Below are 19,624 nucleotides of genomic sequence, written 5' to 3' on the forward strand. Positions count from 1 at the left end.
CCCCCCCCCCCCCCCCCCCCCCCCCCCCCCGTGCTGCTTCAGCAAGCCACAGTGCTCTGCCTTCTTCGATTCTTCTTTCACTGTCTTCAATAGCTTTTCCTTTTGTTGTGTCTCTTTAGTTAAAGCTTTGTGTGTCAATAGTAACCTTCCAGAATGATTTGTTTTGTTTGTCTTTTTATTCACCCAGGGTTTATGTGCTCAGAGACTCTGAGAGGACCGTTGGTCACAAAATTGTACAAACACACCTGGTCCACAGAATATATCCTTACTCCAAAAATCTGGAGCTCTTTTTCTTATTGTCCACTTTTCTAGTTCCAGTGCTCTTTTCTCACCAAGCCTGCCATATCAAGTCAGTCCAAAAAGGAGTAAAGTCCTGAATTCCAACTTCATCTGTACTCCCTCCCTTGCAAAACCAGTTTGGCAAGTTTAAGTGACTGAGCCCTGGAACAGATTTCACAATCCTCAACAGCTCTAAGTTCAAGCAGCCTCCAATGTCTAAGTCCAGCATTAAACAACATTTCTGAGTACTGTGCACCATGAAGTCTCTCAGTCCAAACAAATTTAATGGTACCCACCCAGGGAAGGGGGAAGCTTCTGCGTTCCTTCAGTGAACAGGGTGCTGGGGATGCTTAGCAAGGGCTGCTGCCCCACTCCTCCTCCAGACAGACCTCAGCTGGGGACCGTGGAGGCCAGGGTGGGGTTTAAGTCTTTCCTCAGTCATACTCTGCCTGGCCACAGGCTCCTAGCTCAGCTTCCCTCTAGCCTTCTGGCCACTGCCGAAGGGAGGGGAGGGCTCTAGTACTCCCCAGCTTCTAGCTTGAGCCACTGCAGGCATGTGGCTGTGTTTCTGGAATCAAAAGTGAATGTCTTTGTTTGCTTGCCAGTTCAACCTATGCAGGTTAAACTAACCTGCAAAGATTGAATCAATTCGGGCTTGGGCTTTTTGAATGTCTGTACTTAGCCATTTAGTCTGCATAAGAGAAGACTGAGGGGGGGATTTGCAGCTGGGGCCAGTGCTGGGGAGACAGGATCATAGGAGTAGTGGTAGGCAAAGTGGCCAGAGGGTGACCAGAGGTGGATCCTTCAGCTATCTGACAAGTGGTTCCAACGAGAAGGGAGTCTAGATTGTTCTCAGTGGTGACAGATGACAGAACAAGGAGCAGTAGTCTCAAGTTGCAGCAAGGGAAGTTTAGAGTGAATATCAGGAAAAAATCTTTCTTACTAGGAAGGAGGTGAAGCACTGGAACAAGCAACCTAGAGATGTGATGGCATCTCTGTCCTTAGAGGTTTTTAAGGCCCAGCTTGACAAAGCTCTGTCTAAAATGATCTTGTTGGGGACAATCCTGCTTTGAGCAGGGGGTTGGACTAGATGACCTTCTGAGGTCCCTTCCAACCCTAATTTTCTGTGATTCTATGAATGGCTTTCTGATAAGGCTGTGATAGCCACTTTATGCTTGCAGACCACAAAAACGATACTTTTTTGTAAAACTTCTAAAAGTAATGTCTTTTTTGTAGGTACACAAAACTGTTTCTCAAGACTACCTGACCTGCAAACTTGAAAGAAAAATGCCCTTAGATAGTGGGAAAACTACCTCATTTTCCTGTTGAGGTGTCCTGAACCGAAAATTCTGTTTTTAGTGTTCCAAGGGCTTGAAAATAAACTAGGTTCTTTTCTCCACTGGGAAAGGGTGAATCTGATTTGTCTTAGCTCCGAGGTGTCAAACGTATGGCCTTTGCGCTGGATTTAGCCCATGGAGGTGCTCTATCCAGCCTGTTGGACTACCAGCAGGCTACTAGAAGTGGCAAGGCATGGCCAGGAAGAGTGGCGTACTGAAGAATCCAGGACCCTTGGGCCCCAGTGGACATGGATAAACAGTGGCTGATCCACCTCTGGTCACCCTCTGGCCACTTTGCCTGTCACTACTGCTATAATCCTGTCTCCCCAGCACTGGCCCCAGCTGCAATTCCCAAGCTTGAGCTGCCACTGCAGCATAGGGTGTGCAGCAGCAGCTCTGGCTTTCAGTACAGGGCTCACAGCAGGGGCTGGAGTTGCTATTATGTCAGAGCTGGAGCTGCTGATGTGGCCACCAGAGCTGCTTCTATGTGCTCCAGGTTGGAGCCAGAACTGTTACCCACACTTCCCTATGCCCTGTGCTGGGTCCAGTCCAGAAGGAGCACCATAGTTTGGATCTGGCCCAAGTCACAATATTAATTTGACAGCTCTATCTTAGTTAATCCATTCCCCTCCCCCAACCCCTCCACCGGTAATTTTTCCGGTGTTTGAGACTTCCAGTGATCCTAAATTAGCCAGTGAATCAGAATGATGATTCTTGGTAGCGATGAGTTTTGCTTGACTTGTATAGAATGGTGAGTCAGCCTTTGTGTATAGATAACGTTCTTTCTCAGGCTGAGAGAGAATGGAGGAAACTAATTGTCTTGCCATGTAAATTCTAGAACTCTTGCCAAAAGTAGCAGCTGATGGTCCAGACAAGAACATAACCTAATGTGGTGAGTCCAGATCCTAAAGTCCGTATTGAAATTGATAAACACCTTGCTTTAGGCAAAAACTGAGTAACTCTTGTCTGTCTTACAGATGATTAGGCAGGTGGAGAAGAATAAAAGCATAAACAGTTGAGCTCCTAAACTTTCTCCTTAATTGAAGATTTTTTTTAATCCTGTAAATTTTAGCCTTCTCAAATAATGAACCATGAAAAAATTATAAAAACTCCTGCTAAAGAGACTTACTAAAATATGCTGTTTAAGATTATTAACTAATCCTCTAGAGGTGCACCAATACATTAGTCTATTGCTGCTTATTAAAAAGTAAATTTATTGTGGAGCAAAATACAGGTAGATTACTTTGTAGTAGTATTCTGTGGCGTTCATGTTAAGTGGCCACATCTTTTCTTGCAAGTTGCACCTTGGGGGAGGTTACTTTAGTCATGCAATAAAAAAGCACGGGTCACTAAAAATGCAGAAAGTCAAAAAAAGCAAATCAAATTTATTCCCTTGCAGTTGTGATGGATATCTTTGCCAGCAGCTTTTGCTTGAGAAGGTGACATCAGTCGTAATATGATGCTGATTGCTGCTATCTGTGCTCCAAATTCTACCCTCAGAATGGAAGCAGCCCTGCATTATCTCTCTACACATGCTATTTTTGGGGTGCTTTATAACTATACTTGGTTGCTTGCTGTAACTGTTGCATGAATGTGAAAAACTTACAAAACTTAGAGGTGTGTGCATTTTTTTTTCTCCAGCCTTGGAGACATGGGCTGAGGGTGTTTAATTTTGAGGGATGGGAAAGGTGTTTGGGGTTTGTTTGTTTTTTTTAGCAAAATGTGAACACTGGGCTTTTGGCAGAATAGCATGATAAAGGACCAGGTCCTGTCTTTGGGGAGTGTATGTGGCTTGAAAATATTTAAAGATTATAGTTTTTCAAGGAAATTCGATGCCATTTTAATTCCCATTATATTCTGTTTCTTTGTGTTTTGGCTACTTAGGTTTAAGAGAATAAACTGGTTTATTTTCTTTGATTTAGGTGATTTCAGAATGATAATTGGAGAAGATGGGTTAAAGGTGCAGAACATAGTGAAACCTAATGTGCCCCATTTTCAGAAGCTCTATGCTAACATATTACAGGACTGCCCTCAGGTAGTATATAAGCATCAGCTTGGAAGGCTGGAGGTAAGTGGTACATGTTATACCTTTTTAAATCCACAAGAGAGTGTGCTTAATTCTTTGAGAGACGACAGGAATTGCACTGTGCACTTCTGTGACCTTTTTGTCTAATTCCTCTGTCTCCTATGTATTATTCTTGGGTTAATCAGCGAAGTCAGCAGCTGACAAACATGGCACAAATGCCAGTTGCGGAGACCAAGGCTTGGTTAATGCAAATAGTAACTAGTGTTCAGTGGCAAGGAAACGGGTAAAGGGTGTGTTAAAATGGGGATCAGCAACCCACGGCACATGAGGCCATTTTGCTTGGTGTGCCATCGCCAGCCCAGGCCCTGGGCAGCTGCTGCCAGCCATGGAGCCTGGGCTGCTCCCAACAGAGGCCTGGGAGGCTTCAAGCCTGCTGGAAGCAGCCCAGGCCCCATGGCTGGCAGAAGCTACATAGAGGCTTGGCTGGCTACAGCCAGGAGGCTGCAGATACCTGCTCCATAGAGCTGGTGGCTGCTCACGCACCTGAGAGTGGATGGCAGGGGAGGGGCCAGAGGCAGCACAACCCTGGCCCCTCCCCCACCATCTGCTCTGAGGCATATGTGCAGCCACCAGCACAGAGGTGATTTGCAGCCTGCTTGCTGCCTGTCACAGCTGCCCAGAGCCCAGGCTGTCTACAGCTGTGCCAGACTCCAGAGCCCCAGCATCAGTTCTGTGCTGGCAGTGACAGCATGTGTGACTCAAAGAAGACAGCAGGAGAGGACCTGGGGTTGTACTACCTCAGTCCCTTCCCCCACCATCTGCTCTTGGGCTGGCACAGCCACTAATGTCAGCTCTGCATTAGGGCCCCAGAGCAGGGCAGCAGCAGCCTCTTCCCAGTTGGGCCAGGGCTGGGCTCAGCTGGGCTGGGAGGCTCTACCCTTCCCAGCACTGCTCCTGCCACCCACCCCACTCCTACCTGCTCTGAGCCTAGCCCCTCTACTGGGGAGAGGCTGGCATTGCCCCTGCCAGGAGCACCGCACCTTTGTGAGCTCAGCTGTGCAGGGAGGGCAGATGACAGCAGCACTGAGGGGGGGGGCTACAGGGGGGTAAGGCAAACTTTGGGGTGGCTATAGCCGTCCCCCCTCCTTCCCCCCCTTCACTGCCTCTGCAGCTGGCTGATGGGCGGGCTCTGGACCAGGGCCTCAGCAAGTCATGCTGCAGCCCGGGTGCTAGCTCCCCAGAGAAGCACAAGGGCTGCAACAGGTCCAGGGTGTTGTCGGGTCAGACTTTGTCCTGCAGCCCAGTTGCCTAGCCATGTGCGTGTGTCTGGTTCTGTGTGCATCTCTGGTTGTGTGTCTGGTCCTGTGTGTTTCTATCTGCATATGTGTCTGGTTCTCTCTCTCTCTCTCTGTGTGTGTGTGTGTCTGATTCTCTCTTCTCTCTTTCTTTCTCTTCTTTCTCAGTTTTTTTTTTCTCTCTATAACATTCTTAGCAAAAAAGAATACACAGCAACAAAGGTAGTGTATCAAGTTTTACTTATTGTCACCAGATTTAGAATTTTTAGATAACCTGGTATTTACTGAAAAAAACTAAAAATTATGGTCGTTAACTACATTAATATGCAGTGTGTCCTACCATTGATCCCCGGCCCTGGTGTTGTTTTTCTGGCATGCCAGCACTCTGCTACTTTATAAGGTAGACATTGTACGTTTTTTGGTGTTTCGGCCAAAAACGTTGCCTTACCCCTGTTTTAAAACATGTGGCTTAATGACTTTCATAATAAAGAAATTATGAAGGCGATGGTTCAAAACAGATGGCTCAGAATAATAATTTGGGAAGTAATTAGTTTAAGTAAAAATGGGTACCTGTGCTAGCCTATTTAAAGCTATTTGGGGTACTTCTAAATACACTGAAGTCTATAGTGCACTATTTAATGCACTTATGATAAAGGGAAGGAAGAAACTCGAAAAGAACCATTTATCCAATATGTCTATAGTTAGATTAAAACATTGTCTTACATTAACGCCAAAATAATTACCATGCAAAATAATCAAAACCAAGTAACACAAAACAAATTATTTGTTCACTTGTAAGGTTGAGACAAGTTGGATACTTAAACCTTTGCAGGGGAAACACCATCTAAAGATACTGGACTGAGGTCTGCATTTCATTGTTTAATTTGAAAGAGGTTAAATTGCACAATTTGGAAAAGCAAATATATACTCTCATTCCCCAAACTAAAGAGTACAAATGCAGCCATTTTAACCCTAATCAAAACAAAATATAACAGAATAGCATGAAGAGATTTATTTCTATTAATAGTTGAAGGCATGTTCTACAATTTTATGCACACATTTGGGATCTATCAGAGATGTTCTTGCTGGATTTGGAGATCTTGAATATTTAAGTCAACTTTCCTGCATCTGTCAGGTTGTACAATTGTGTGGAAGATTACTTGTAGGTACTGCTGAATTTAGTAAAAGATCCATTGAATGGTCAAAGATGTTTTGGCATATGTTGAAAAACAGAGCCAAGGGAGTGATAGTCAAAATACCTCCTGTATATTAAATAAACGTAACATGGTCAAAGTTTAAGAAAGAGTATAGAGCATTTCTGACCAAGTTTGAATGTAAATTAATATATAAAAGGAGAATCCTGTAACATACATATCCTGTATACAACACTAAGGAAAATCATGACCCTTGAATGTACTTGACATATTGAATATTGAACAGAGAGGTGGTTAGCCATTTTAGACTGAAGTCAGGCAGGAGAATAACTAGCTGGAATGGAATATGGAATACTGTGTTCCATGATCTTTGATGCTATGTTTTGTTTTTTCTGTTTGTTTATTTATTAAAAAGTAACTTGGTTATTTTTACCGCAGAATGTGTATGTAGTTGTGATGCTATTTGGGTAACACAGTAAGTCCTGCTAAGTTGTCTTTCATGTTCAGGCCTGGGAGAGCATATTGGAAGGGATTGGGGGAATTTTATTATTGTTGTGTGTAAAATAGATGGCATTCAGTTTTTGCAATGATAGGTAATGTTAGGTAATTTTGTGAGCGACCAGTGGTAGCCCAAAACCGTTTTTGCTTTAAAGAGCAATCATTTTGGGTAAGCTTTTTGAGAGAATTATCCTGGCGCATGTCCATGGGGGACCAGCAGGGGAGGTTATGCTTAGGGGCAGCCAACGCAGGTTCATTAGAGGCAGGTCCTGTCAGACCAACCTGGTGGCCTTCTATGACCAGGTCACAAAATCCTTAGATGCAGGGGTAGCAGTGGACATAGTCTTCCTGGACTTTCGGACAGCCTTCAACACTGTCTCTCACCCCATTCTCATTAAAAAACTGGAGGACTGTGGTGTCGACACCTACACGGTCAAATGGGTCGCCAACTGGCTGGAGGGCCACACCCAGAGAGTGGTGGTGGATGGGTCATTCTTGACCTGGAGGGATGTAGGCAGTGGGGTCCCCCAGGTCTTGGTCCTCAGGCCTGCACTGTTCAACATCTTCATCAGTGACTTGGACGAGGGGGTGAAAAGCACCTTATTCAGTTTCGCAGATGACACTAAGATGTGGGGAAAAGTGGGCACGCTAGAAGGGAAGGGACAGGCTGCAATTAGATCTGGACAGGTTACAGGGGTGCGCGGATGAGAATAAGATGGGATTCAATACTCACAAGTGCAGGGTACTACACCTAGGGAGAAAGAACCAGCACACCTACAGGCTGGGGAACTCCCTTCTCATCAGTGCAGAGGCAAAAAAGGATCCTGGAGTCATTATTGATGCCAAAATGAACATGGGCTGGCAGTGTGGGGATGCAGTCAGGAAGGCCATCCGCACCTTGTCATGCAGCCACAGGTGCATCTGGAGCAGGTCCAAGGAGGTGATCCTCCCCCTCTATGCAACACTGGTCAGGCCACAGTTGGAGTACTGTGTCCAGTTCTGGGCGCTGCACTTCAAGAGGGATGTGGACAACATGGAGAGGGTCCAGAGGAGAGCCATCCACATGATCAGGGGGTAGCAGGGCAGGCCCTACGAGAACAGGCTGTGGGATCTGAACCTGTTCAGCCTCCAAAAGAGAAGGCTGAGGGGGGATCTAGTGGCCTGTTACAAACTAGTCAGAGGGGACCAGCAGGCATTGGGGCAGTCCCTGTTCCCCCGAGCACTGCCAGGAGTTACTGGAAATAACGGTCAGAAGCTGGCAGAGGGTAAATTCAGACTAGACATAAGGAGGCACTACTTCATTGTCAGGGCAGCTAGGATCTGGAACCAACTTCCAAGGGAAGTGGTGATGGCTCCTACCCTGGGGGTCTTTGAGGAGGTTAGATGAACACCTTGCTGGGGTCATTTGACCCCAGTACTCTTTCCTGCCATGGCAGGGGGTTGGACTTGATGATCTGCTTAGGTCCCTTCTGACCCTACCAACTATGAAACTATTTTGTTTACTGCTCCCCCTAAAGATGATTAAGTTCACAGTTTTCACTGTCTTATTTTTTATAATGTTCAGATTGATAAAAGTCCAGAAGGTCAATTCACACAATTAATGGCTTTGCCCAGGACGCTGCAACAAAAGATAACTACTCTTGTAGACCCTCCTGGCAAGAACCGAGACGTGGAAGAGATTTTACTGCAAGTTGCCCATGACCCTGACTGTGGATTAGTGGTACACCAGGGTATGTTTATAGATTAACATGTAGATTCTTTTTCAAGACGTGGTCTATTTAAGAATAAATGTTGTTATAGTATGTGTAGGCTTGGCAGAATTTGATTATTTTTTTTAATTTGTTTGTTTTGTAAGTATTTATTTCAATTTTTTATTTTAAATTAACAACATAAGAGATTTTCTACGCCTACAGTGGCAAAGAAAACAACCAAAAGACTATGAAAAAACCAGAACTTAAGTAGCTTGTTATCTTTCTCCAGCCTACTTCCAGCACCCGCGAACCAGCAGCTAACTGCTTTATTGATGAGTCATTAGGCCACAGGCTGTTTTTCTTTTTAAAGAGATTGGACTGCTATACTTCAGCCTGTGACTCCCTTCTGTTCCCTGCTTTTTTAGTTATTAACAATGGAAATATTTTCCGTTGTCTGTGCATGTGAGTTGAAAATCAGCTTTTACTGATAAAAATTGAATCCTGCCACAGCTAAGTATGTGCCACTGAAGTTCTGATAGAGTATAGCCTGACAACTTGAAGGGAAGAAAAAGACTTGATCTTGAGATGTTTTGGATATAATTGGTATAGAGACAGGTTCTTTGAAACCTTATTAACTGGCATCTATTTATATGAATGAAAAAGTATAAAGCCCCTCTTTCAAAATCTAAAATAAAATTGAGTTAGTTTAATTAGAACATCTATCTTTATTTCTGGTTGCTTGAAATCAATAGGACTGCCTAGCCTGGCAGAACAGATCTAGGGCTTCAGTTAAATATTGAGTTTTGTATTGCGTCAGTGCTATGCAGAGGTGCTTTGTACTGCAGAACTAATTTGGAGTTGGAGGAGTAATTCCAGTAAGTGGCAGAATTCTCACAATACAATTTAATAAATATGCACATGGGGTGCCTTGCGGAGATCAGGCTTGGGGCAAAAAGAATGAACATTTCACTTTCACGAGTTGTTCCTGCAGATCAAGGTTTAGTTGCATTTGCAAGTTAATGGATAAGAACCTAAGAGTTGCCATATTGTGTGAAACTACAGGTCCATCTGGCCCAATATAATGCATCTCTGGCAGAGGGCAGTTGCTAAGGGGGAGAATATTTTAGCATCGTGTATCCATACTGATCTGTTCCCTGCTCCTCTCCTCCTATAGCTTCCAGACTTTAGAAGCTTAGGTCCTAACTTCGAGATTGCACCTTTAACTATGATGTGTAATACCACTGATGGCACCTACATGACATTTAATTTCTGATCCCCTTTTGAAACTGGTTAAATTCAGCCTCTGCAGATATTTTGTGGCAGTGGTTTCACACAGCATGAATTAACTCGTGGAAAAATGCTTTCTGTTTAAAACTCTGTTTTCTAATTATTTCATTGTATATCCACTAGTTTTAATACTGTGAAAAAAGGCAAATAGTAAATCCCAATTTACTTTCTGCATATCATTTATGAACGTATAGAGGCATGTGCTGCTGCCACCGGTGTAATAGTATTATGCATATTGATAACTTAGTTTACATTTATACAGCTTTCTACAACTTCAAATACTTGACAAGCACTAACCAAGCCTTATCTGTTGCTTCATAAAAACAATTACTTACTTTTATACATTAAGTGGAATAGCACAGTTCTCTCCCTCTTGCACAGCAATTTCCCCACTTATCTCTCTAGTGAAGGAGAATAAGATTTATCTTGTAGCTCTTATTAAAACTGATTGTTCAAAACATTCTACTTACTGCTTAATTTGTAATGTAGTATATTAATGTATAGGCGGATAGAAATGTACATTTGAGAGAGACATTTTTTGAATTCCTAAGTGTGTAACAGTATATATAGAGGTTGTGTTGGACTTAAGCATGAGGGTGTAATATGGTAAACAGGGTTTTTACATAAGGTAAAATTATAATTAAAATCCTTTTTTGGAAGTATGAGGTTTCAGTGGTGTCTACAGATCATTCATGAATGCAGACTCATTGAGCACATCCAGACAAGTGCGCACATGCCTCTGGCAGTATCTTGAGCCCCTTTGAGATGCTTCAAGAGGCATGTGTAGGAACAAAAAAAAAAAGTTCCCTGCACTGCAAAGCCTTGAGTGATACAAAAATATAATTGGTAATCACCACTGAATGGTCAATTGGGCTCAGACATAAGGGGGGAATATTAAATTAATTAATGGGATCGAGCTCTATCTGCTACCAATTTGGAATTGCTTACATTGAGAAGCAATATTGACCTCACGTATAAAATTTTAAAAAATATAAATAAAAATGAAGAAAAAATGCAGAATAATTTTGAATCTACGTGTCAACGCAAAATAAAAATAGGGTTTTTTTGTTAGGATAATGTTAAGTTTTACTTCAAGTCTGACTTCATTGTTAAACAGAAAATCGTAACATATGTATGTTTGCATGCATGCATTTTGTTAGTTACAGATTAAAATGGATAACATCTGTGTTTTTATATCTTTTATCTCTTACATAGGCATTTCAGGAATTGTGAGGTCTTCCAGTTTAGTGCAAAGTGCTAAAACCATTCTAACAGCTGGTAAGAACATGTGCTATTTTATACAAGTAAGCCTTTGGTTTCAGAGGATGTGACTCTTTAAAACCTTAAGCTTGTTGTCACAGAATTTAGAAGTACAGACTCTTTTTCTGGTCTTGTGAAAGCGTTGAAAGATGCTGGAAGCTTTTACTAGTTACCACTTCATGATTTCTGAAACTCCTGCAAAACCATAAGAAAGACAAAAGCAGGTGGCTACCTGATTTTATTTATGTATTTAGTTGGAATACTGCTGCTCGCTGTCTGCCACATTGGTTGATTTAGACTCATGTTCTGCTCTCTTTGTTCACAGAACTCCCATAGGAATAAGATTTCTTTAGAATTCCCTTGACAGTTGTACAGGTGGAGAAAAAGAGTAGAATGAGTAAAGAGATCTGTATTGTGGACCAGAGAGGAGAATTTCTTCTGTAAAAATAAGTAAGCATCTACTGATCAAAATGTAGACTACGTGCAAATGAATCTTTGACAAGTCAGATATTTTTTAAGCTGCTTAAAAGTAAATTGAAGACAAAACTCATCATTGCAAGTGGACTTGTAGGTGGTGCGCTTCAGTGCTTCTTTTACATAAAAGGAATCAGTTTATCAAAAGAACTAAGAGCTTTAGAAAGATACATAAGAGAGAACCTAGTTTAGTTTGATCAAATTAAAAAGTTAGGATTTGGCCAGGAGAAGGGGAGAGGCTGCCTGATTGAGGATGAAGAAAGGAGAGAAATAATGGGCTGGCTATGGAAAAGTCTGTGAATTCACCTACCAGAATCTCTTGTTGAAACTGCATCACAGCTGAAGCCCCACGTCTCTTCAGTTTTCTTAAAAAGCTGATTACCTCACAGTTCAGTTCAAGTGAAAGACTGGAGTCTGAGTTGGTACTGAGCCATACAAGTAATAGGGTGAGCTAGGCCTTCACTAGGTGAAGGGAAATTCATTGCTAGGTATTTTGGAGATTATGCAGCTGGTAAGCATTTTTTTTGAGAGAGTTTTAAAGCAAGGTAATGGGTGGCTCCTACATGTCCTGTCTCTTAAATGCAGCTTGGAAGAAGTCATGGTGCAGGCCTCAAGAAATTTCTTACACATGCACTTAACTTAAAGGCCGTTTATTCAGACTGCACAAGGGTGAGATGGCATTCCAGAGCTGCTCATCATTTTCAATTCATACTTTATACTCAAGTTTATGCCTATTGCCTTTTAGAAAGTAATATATTTTAATAGTGTTTGGGGCCCCTAGTAGTTTGACTAAAATAACTATGGAAGTAGAAACAGTTCCAGAGGAGGGCCACCTGCATGATCCAGGGACAACAGGGCAGACCCTACAGTGAGAGACTGCGGGACCTAAACCTGTTCAGCCTCCACAAGAGAAGGCTGAGGGGGGACCTGGTGACCGTCTATAAACTCACTAGGGGGGACCAGAAGGGTTTGGGGGAGACGCTGTTTCCCCTAGCGCCTGCTGGCATAACAAGGAGTAATGGGCACAAGTTGATGGAGAGGAGGTATAGATTGGACATCCGCAAAAACTACTTCACAGTTAGGGCGGCTAGGAGCTGGAACCAACTTCCAAGGGAAGTGGTGCTGGCCCCTACCCTGGGGGTCTTTAAGAAGAGGCTGGATGCCTACCTGGCTGGACTCAAATGAGTCCTGTTTCTTGTTCTGGGGTTTTGTTGTTCTCCCGCCCTGGCGGGGGGTTGGGCTAGAAGATCTATTAGGTCCCTTCCGACCCTAAGTCTATGAAACTATAAGTTGTGTCCTGAATGCTGATTTGGTTCTTTTAAAATCAGTTTTATAGTTGAGTTGCATTATATGAAAGGAAGGTAGTGAGCCTGTTGGCCATCCTTCCTTGTTAATTTGAAGAAATTGAAGAAACAAAGCAACTTAGAATTAGAGGAGGAAGGCAGAGGTTTTTTCATTATCTTGAATAATGAGCTGGACATATTAATTGCTGGCCTTCATTGGATTCAGTTCCTTCAAATTTTGTCCCAATAATATTCTAGTGGTCTCACTTTCTCACATGCATGCAGTTAACCAGTAAAATATTACATGTGTCACTAGGAGAGTAGTTTTCAAACTTCCTAAAGTCATGGAACTTTTTCATATAACTTCTTCTGTCATGGAATCCTTACCTCTGGTTCCGCAAGCTGAGAGCGCTGATGCGGAGCGAAGCGACCTGGCCCAACAGTAGCAAAATACTGTCTCCTGGCCTGCTCCACCATAACTCCCAGTCTCTTTGTGGAGCCCTTGATCACCTGTTGTGGAACCCCAGGGTTCTGTGGAACACAGTTTGAAAATCACTGACCTAGGACATTATACTGTTAGAAGCACAAGGTTAAGTATATTGTTATAGGTAAAATAAAAATGGCACTTAAAATGGGTGATCAGCCCTCAGTCTGTGAACCAGATTTGGTCCCTGGTGCCATGTCATCCAGCCTATAGGGCTCCAGAAATTTGGTGGTAGGGGAACACTGGCACCACTCTGCTGCCAAATTTCTAGACCCAGGGGAAGTCCCAGGCCCTGTATTGGATTGGGTGCTTGATCCCAACACCGTGCCATTTGGAGGCAGTGCCAGGCCCCTGGTTCCACTCACAGTTTGGGGGGGGGGATCCAAAAGAGGGCAGCACACAGAAGCAGGTGGCGCCAGGCCCCCAGGGTCCAATCCCACCACATGGCACCAGGAGCAGGTGGCCTCCGGGCCCAATCTAGGCAGGCAGCACCATCCATACTGTGGGGCCCCACACCATTCATGTGTAGGGCTCTGAGAAAATAGCGGATTTCTTGTTTAAAACTTGCGGCATGTGAGCAGGTAAGGTATCATCTTTTTCATGGAATATTCATGGAACTACCATTGATGTTGGCAAATGCATCCTGGTAGTGCCATGAATATTCTGTGAAAAATGATATTTTACCCATGCACATGCTGCAGGCAGGCACACAGTCATAGACAGTGGAAGGCTGGGGCCAGTGGGGCTTAACTTCCTCCCCAAACACGGGGCAGAGCAGAGGGCCACAGGGCAGCCTGGGCACAGGCTCTGGGCAGCTGCAGCAGGGAGGGGGATGGGGTGGCACACGGACAGACACAGAGCCTGTAGGTAGCCAGGATTGCAGCCAGCTGGCATACAGAGCAATGCCCACCACAGCAGGTAAGTCGGGGAAGGGGCATGAGGGGGGCAGATCGAGGCCCCCACAGTGGGGTAGGGAGTGGGGCAGGAGCTGGAGTGAATGGGACCCAGGGCGGGTCATGGGACCCTCGGAGCACAGGTGGCTTGTGGGGGAGAGGCACTACCACTGCACACCTCAGCAGAGGCCCAGGAGGGGCATGCCCCCCCGATTTGTGCATGGGGCAGAGGCAGGCTGCCACTGCAGGCTGGGCTCTGCAAATTGCTGCCAGTGCCTCGCAAGCTGGCTCTGGGAGCCATCGATGGCAGGCACATGGAGTCGTGTGGCAGCCAGTTCCTGAGGCACTGGCAGTGGCACGCAGAGCCTAGCCCACAGCAACAGTTCGCCTCTGCCCCATGCACAAATCTGGGGGGCACATGCTCCTTGGGCCCCAGGTACACGGAGGTGTTGGAACCCCCCACACCTCTGGATGAGCCACCTATGCTCCAAGTGTCCCACAACCTGCCTCGGGCCCCATTCACCCCAGCCCCTGCCCTGCCCCTGCCTTAGTCCCCATACTGAGGGATGGAGTGGGACATCGATGTGCCCCCATGTCCCTTTCCTTTCCCCAACTTACCTGCTGTTGTGGGCAGTGTTCCACATGCCATCTGGCTGCAGTCCCACCCACCTGCAGGCTCCATGTCTGTCTGCACACCTGTCCCACCTGCTGCAGCCACCAGGCTGCCCTGCAGCACCCTGCACTATCCAACATTTGAGGGGTTTAAGCCCTGTTGGCCCCAGCCTTCCCCTGCCTATGCTCACAATCCTTAAATTGCAGTGTGGAGTGAAATTACAACTTTTCTCATGGCGCCCTACTCGTGTGGCCTGTGGGACCAAAAGGTTGAGCACCACTGTCTTAAAACTTGAGCTGCATCTCTCTGAGGAACGAAGGTTTCCTATTTTCTTGCACTCCTGCCTGCTTGTGCCCAAAAGCAAAGTGCCAGGATATAGGCTTTGGCTATGGAAAAGCATTCTAGCCATACAAAATTTCAAGGACATTTGTGTTTCCCATCATGTCCTGGAAAACATGATAAGAAGGGGGTATACACGTATTCCAGGGCCAGAGCAGTGTAATAATCTCAAAGTTGAACTCTCCAGCCAGGAGGTAATCAGGGAGTTGTCTTTGGTTCCCCCCAGCTCCACAACAGGCACTCTGCCTTCAACTGAAGCCACATGGGCATCAACCAGAAGTAGTTTCAGGGGAGAGCTAACCTCTGACTGCTAGTGGAGGGAAGTTGGGGTGGGGTCATGTCCTCTGCCCTTTCCCCCTTTGTGGGAAAACAGACTACGTTTGCAGCTATGCTGGTCCCAGGGACTGGTCTCAGGGCAGCAGCAGTGACTGACAGCCCCCAGTTATCTGGGGTTGTGGGGGGAGGGGGTGACTGGCATGCTCTGTGCCCCCCTGCAGGCAAACTGGGGCTGTTCTTGTAGCTGCAGGTTCTGTTCCAGGATGCCCTGGTCCAAGGGCAGCAAGCAAGGTTGTCAAGCATAGCCCGTAACTGCCATTGGGGTTGGGAGGGGTCATGGACCTCCTGAAAACGAAAAGAGAAGCTTCTAAGAGATGAAAGCTGGGAATTACCTGCAAGGAATATACAGGAATGGCCCGCACCTGTAGGGAGCAGATTAGAAGAGCAGTCAGAAACTGAAATCAAATTTGCAACAGAAATCTAGGACAATAAAAAGTCATTCTTCACATACGTAGGAAGCAGGAGAAAAAATAAGGGAAGTGTAAGACCTCTGCTGAACATAATGGGATAGCTGATAACCAACACTCGGAGAAAACTGAACTCCTAAATAAATATTTTGCATTGGTATTTCACCAGAACAAGGGTGTTAGCTTGCCTGACAGGATGCAGGATGGACAAGGAAGGCGTGATCATCCACCTATAATCAGCGCAGATCTTGTGAGGGAATATCTATAGAGGTTAGATATCTACAAGTTGGCAGGACTGGATGAACTACACCCGAGAGTGCTGAACGAACTGGCTGATGTCATTGCATGACCAATGGAAAAACTATTTGAAAAGACATGGCGCTCAGGAGAGGTCCCAGAAGACTGGAAGGGGGTGAATGTTCTGGTGCCTATCTTCAAAAATGGAAGGAAAGAGGACCTTGGGAATTTATAGGCCAGTCAGTCTGACCTCGATCCCTGGAAATGTCCTGAAAACATTTATCAAAGAATCCATCAGTGATAGGCTAACAGAAGGCAGTATTTTAAAAGACAGCCAACATGGCTTCGTTGCTGGCAAGTCATGCCTGACCAACCTCATCTCCTACAGGCTTGGGTAACTTGCCACCTGGATAAGGGAGATGAGGTTGATGTCACATACTTGGATTTTAAGAAATCCATTATCATTTAAAAAAATTAAAAAATCATCTATTGACTCCTCTGTGAAATCCTATGAAATATGAACTTTCTTTTCTATCCAGGAGAACTTGTACAATCTTTTCTCCAGTGCTTGATGAAAGGTGTTTGTGCCTGAAAGCTTGCAATTAAAGATTTTTTTTTTTTTTGCAAAAATCTTGTTGGTCTAACAAAAGGTATCATCTCTACTAGGAATCCTGATTAGATTTTAAAAAGGCCTTTGACTTAGCCTCCCATGATGTCCTCATGGTAAAATTGGGAAATTGTGGCCTCAGCAACTTAACGGTCCGGTGTCTAGGAAACTGGTTCCAAGGTCAGATCCAGAGAGTATTAATAGATGGAACTGAATCGACGTGGCAAAAGGTGACCAGTGGTATCCCTCAGGGTTCCGTACTCAGACCAGTGCTTTTCAACATATCCATCAGTGATTTGGATATGGGTGTGAAAAGTGTACTGGCAACATTTGTAGACGACACTAAGTTGTGGGGGAGTGCGGTCACACTGGAGGATGGGCTGACCTGGACAGGCTTGTAAGGTGGGCAGATCAAAACCTAATGATGTTTAACACTGAGAAATATAAAGTGATCTGGGGAAAAATAATCCACAACATACTTATAGGCTCATTGGTGCTGCACTAGCTAGCAACACAACTGAAAGAGACATGGGGGTCCTGAACAATCATAATGAACATGAGCTACCAGTGTGATGCTATAGCCAGCAGAGTGAACAGTATGCTCCCAGGCATCAACCAATGCATCTTAAGCAAGACTAAGGATGTCATCCTCCCACTGTACTCAGCATTGGTGAGGCTGCAGCTGGAGTACTGCATCCAGTTCTGGATGCTGCACTTCAAAAAGGATGTGGAGAAGCTTGAAAGAGTCCAAAGGAGGACCACATGAATGATTAGAGGTCTGTCTGGAGAACAGGCCATACAAGGAAAGGCTGAAGGACATGGGACTGTTCAGCCTGGATAGCAGAAGACTTAGTGGGGACTTGGTGGCAGCCTATAAGTATATAAGGGGTGAACGTCATGATCTGGGAGAGCATCTGTTCACCAAGGCACCCCAGGAAGACCAGAAATAATGGACATAAACTGCTAAAAGAATGTTTCAGATTGGATATAAGGAAAAACTTCTTTACAGTTAGTGTCCACAGTCTGGAACCCCCAGAGGAGGTGTAGTCACGTATCCTGGAGATCTTCAAAAGACAATTGACACACACCTTGGTGGGGTCCTCTGTCCCTAGTAGTCTTTCCTGCCTAAGAGCAGGGGAGCTGAACCTGATGATCTTGTGAGGTCCCATCCAGCTCCTAATTTCTCTGAACCTGTGCTTTTGCCCCCCTTGCAGGAAGAGCACCTATTCTTGAGGTCTCTGCATTGTGGGGGGAGGAGGGGTGTAATGCTGTTCACGGTAAAATGGTTCTCCCCTAACTGCTTGTGCCAATCAGCTGGTCAGCAGGACTGGGCAGGGGGCAACCCCTGGAGGCTTTGATGGCCACCTGCTGCCATTGATATGGGACTGGGTAGGGGCAATGGTTCTGGGCACCCTGACAGTCACTAGGTGGGCTGTCAGGGAGCCAGCCACTCTGCCTTCCTCCCACCCTGATGGATCAGGGGAGGGAGAACATTGGAATGTGAGCTACTGGGGGGTTCTAGGGACCCCTACTACTCCATGTGTAAGCATACTACTATTACACATGGCTCTAGGAAACTCTGCTTTCCAGTGCTCTCTTAGGGCATTTTTACACATGTAAGCACTGCAGTACCAGGCACCTTGAAAAGCACCCAGTGCTGTGATGCTTGCAGTTGTATAAGTGGCAAAATGCATACCAGCACTGAGAAAATGGCGGTGGCATGCTTTTGAACTAACACATCAGAGGTGCCTTAGTTCAAAAATGCACCGCTGCCATTTTCCGTGCACTGACGCACATTTCACTATTCTACAACTGCACGCAGCACAGCACAGTTCGCCTCGGCTCGTGTGCAGAGCAGACTCAATCGAGTCTGCTCCGAAGCAGTAGATCTCCAGTGTGTCGCAGGACAAAAAAGTATGTATATAAATGCCCTGAAGGAGCTGCCAGTTTGTGATAGAATCACTTTTTTTCTCCCACCAGAAACCATTTGAATGCTTGTACACTTACTTTTTTGCATCAGCAAAAGGGTGCATTACCTGATGCAAATGTAATGCCTGTCCATGGCCTTTTTTGTGTTATGGCTACTGGTCCACCTGAAAGTATGCAGAGATATGAGCCTTGCAGATGCAGCACCGTTTGAAAAGGATCCAGGCTTTTGACTGCCTTTTTAAAGCCAGTAACTTGTCATAGGTTGAGGTCTCAAACCTGACCTTCTAAAGAAGTATGTCCCAGAAAAATCTTGTATTGTTGCTGAATCTACTTGTGAACAAACTTGTGAACTTGTGCTTCAGTGCGAATAAGGGAAGAGAGAATTTCTATAGGCACACCTGCCTATATAGCCAACGATGTTTGACACTTTATGGCTTGTAACTTGGCTAAATTTTAACAAATGAGACTAAAAATTTTCATATTTTGTGAATTTGGAAAGTTTTAGCCCCTGTGGTTGGGTCATGTCAGAGACTTTACCACAGGGAGAGCATTTTGTTTAACACGCATCTCTTTTTATAGCTGTCTACTTGAGAAGCTCTATCGCTTCAGGAAAAATCTGGCAGGGGGTCACAGTAGGGTCATGAAGGCATCTTTTGCCATTCCCCCAAACAACCTCTAAAAATACAGTTAGCATGCTAATTTGATATCTAAATACACTGACAATTGTACTAGAAGTGCTCTGTCCTAGGAATACAGATGCTGACCAGACCTCTGTGCAATTTTTCTTCACAATATTCCTGGCACTAATGAGCAAAGAACTGTGAGAGAGGAAACTGTATCTTGTGCTCTCAGTTTTCCTCCTGCCATTTACCAGGCAGTGAAAAGAAGGAAGCCACCTGATTTGAAGGAATAGGAACTGGTGCAAACAATAGAGAACAGGAAGTGACCTGTACAGATAGTTGGAGGGAGAAGAGGAGAAAGAGACTGAGTAATTATATAGCATTAGAGGGGGAAGAAGGCTGTGAGCTAGGAGACATGGTCGTAGATTTCATATTTCATAGATTTCATAGACATTAGGGCTGGAAGGGACCTTGGAAGATCATAGAGTCCAGCCCCCCACCCAAAGGGCAGGAAGTCAGCTGGGGTCATAGGATCCCAGCAAGATAAGCATCCAATTTACTCTTGAAGGTGTTCA

The 19,624-nt window shown here is 45.0% G+C and overlaps 1 protein-coding gene across 3 annotated transcripts in view; it reads left to right on the forward strand.

The window, feature by feature from the left end:
• Window positions 1-19,624, forward strand: part of TAMM41 (TAM41 mitochondrial translocator assembly and maintenance homolog) — a 92,545-nt gene that overhangs the window by 43,620 nt on the left and 29,301 nt on the right. For 2 of the 3 annotated variants that reach the window (XM_019505086.1, XM_019505088.1), the window contains 3 exons: window positions 3,539-3,684; window positions 8,154-8,319; window positions 10,783-10,845. In XM_019505086.1, the coding sequence (XP_019360631.1) occupies window positions 3,539-3,684; window positions 8,154-8,319; window positions 10,783-10,845 (375 nt within the window). Of the gene's footprint in view, window positions 1-3,538; window positions 3,685-8,153; window positions 8,320-10,782; window positions 10,846-11,886; window positions 12,078-19,624 lie in introns of those variants that run through there. The other variant, XM_019505087.1, reaches the window with a different exon arrangement.

Source organism: Gavialis gangeticus, unplaced genomic scaffold (assembly GCF_001723915.1).
Source record: "Gavialis gangeticus isolate Ggan-Ray unplaced genomic scaffold, GavGan_comp1, whole genome shotgun sequence".
Lineage (NCBI taxonomy): Eukaryota > Metazoa > Chordata > Crocodylia > Gavialidae > Gavialis > Gavialis gangeticus.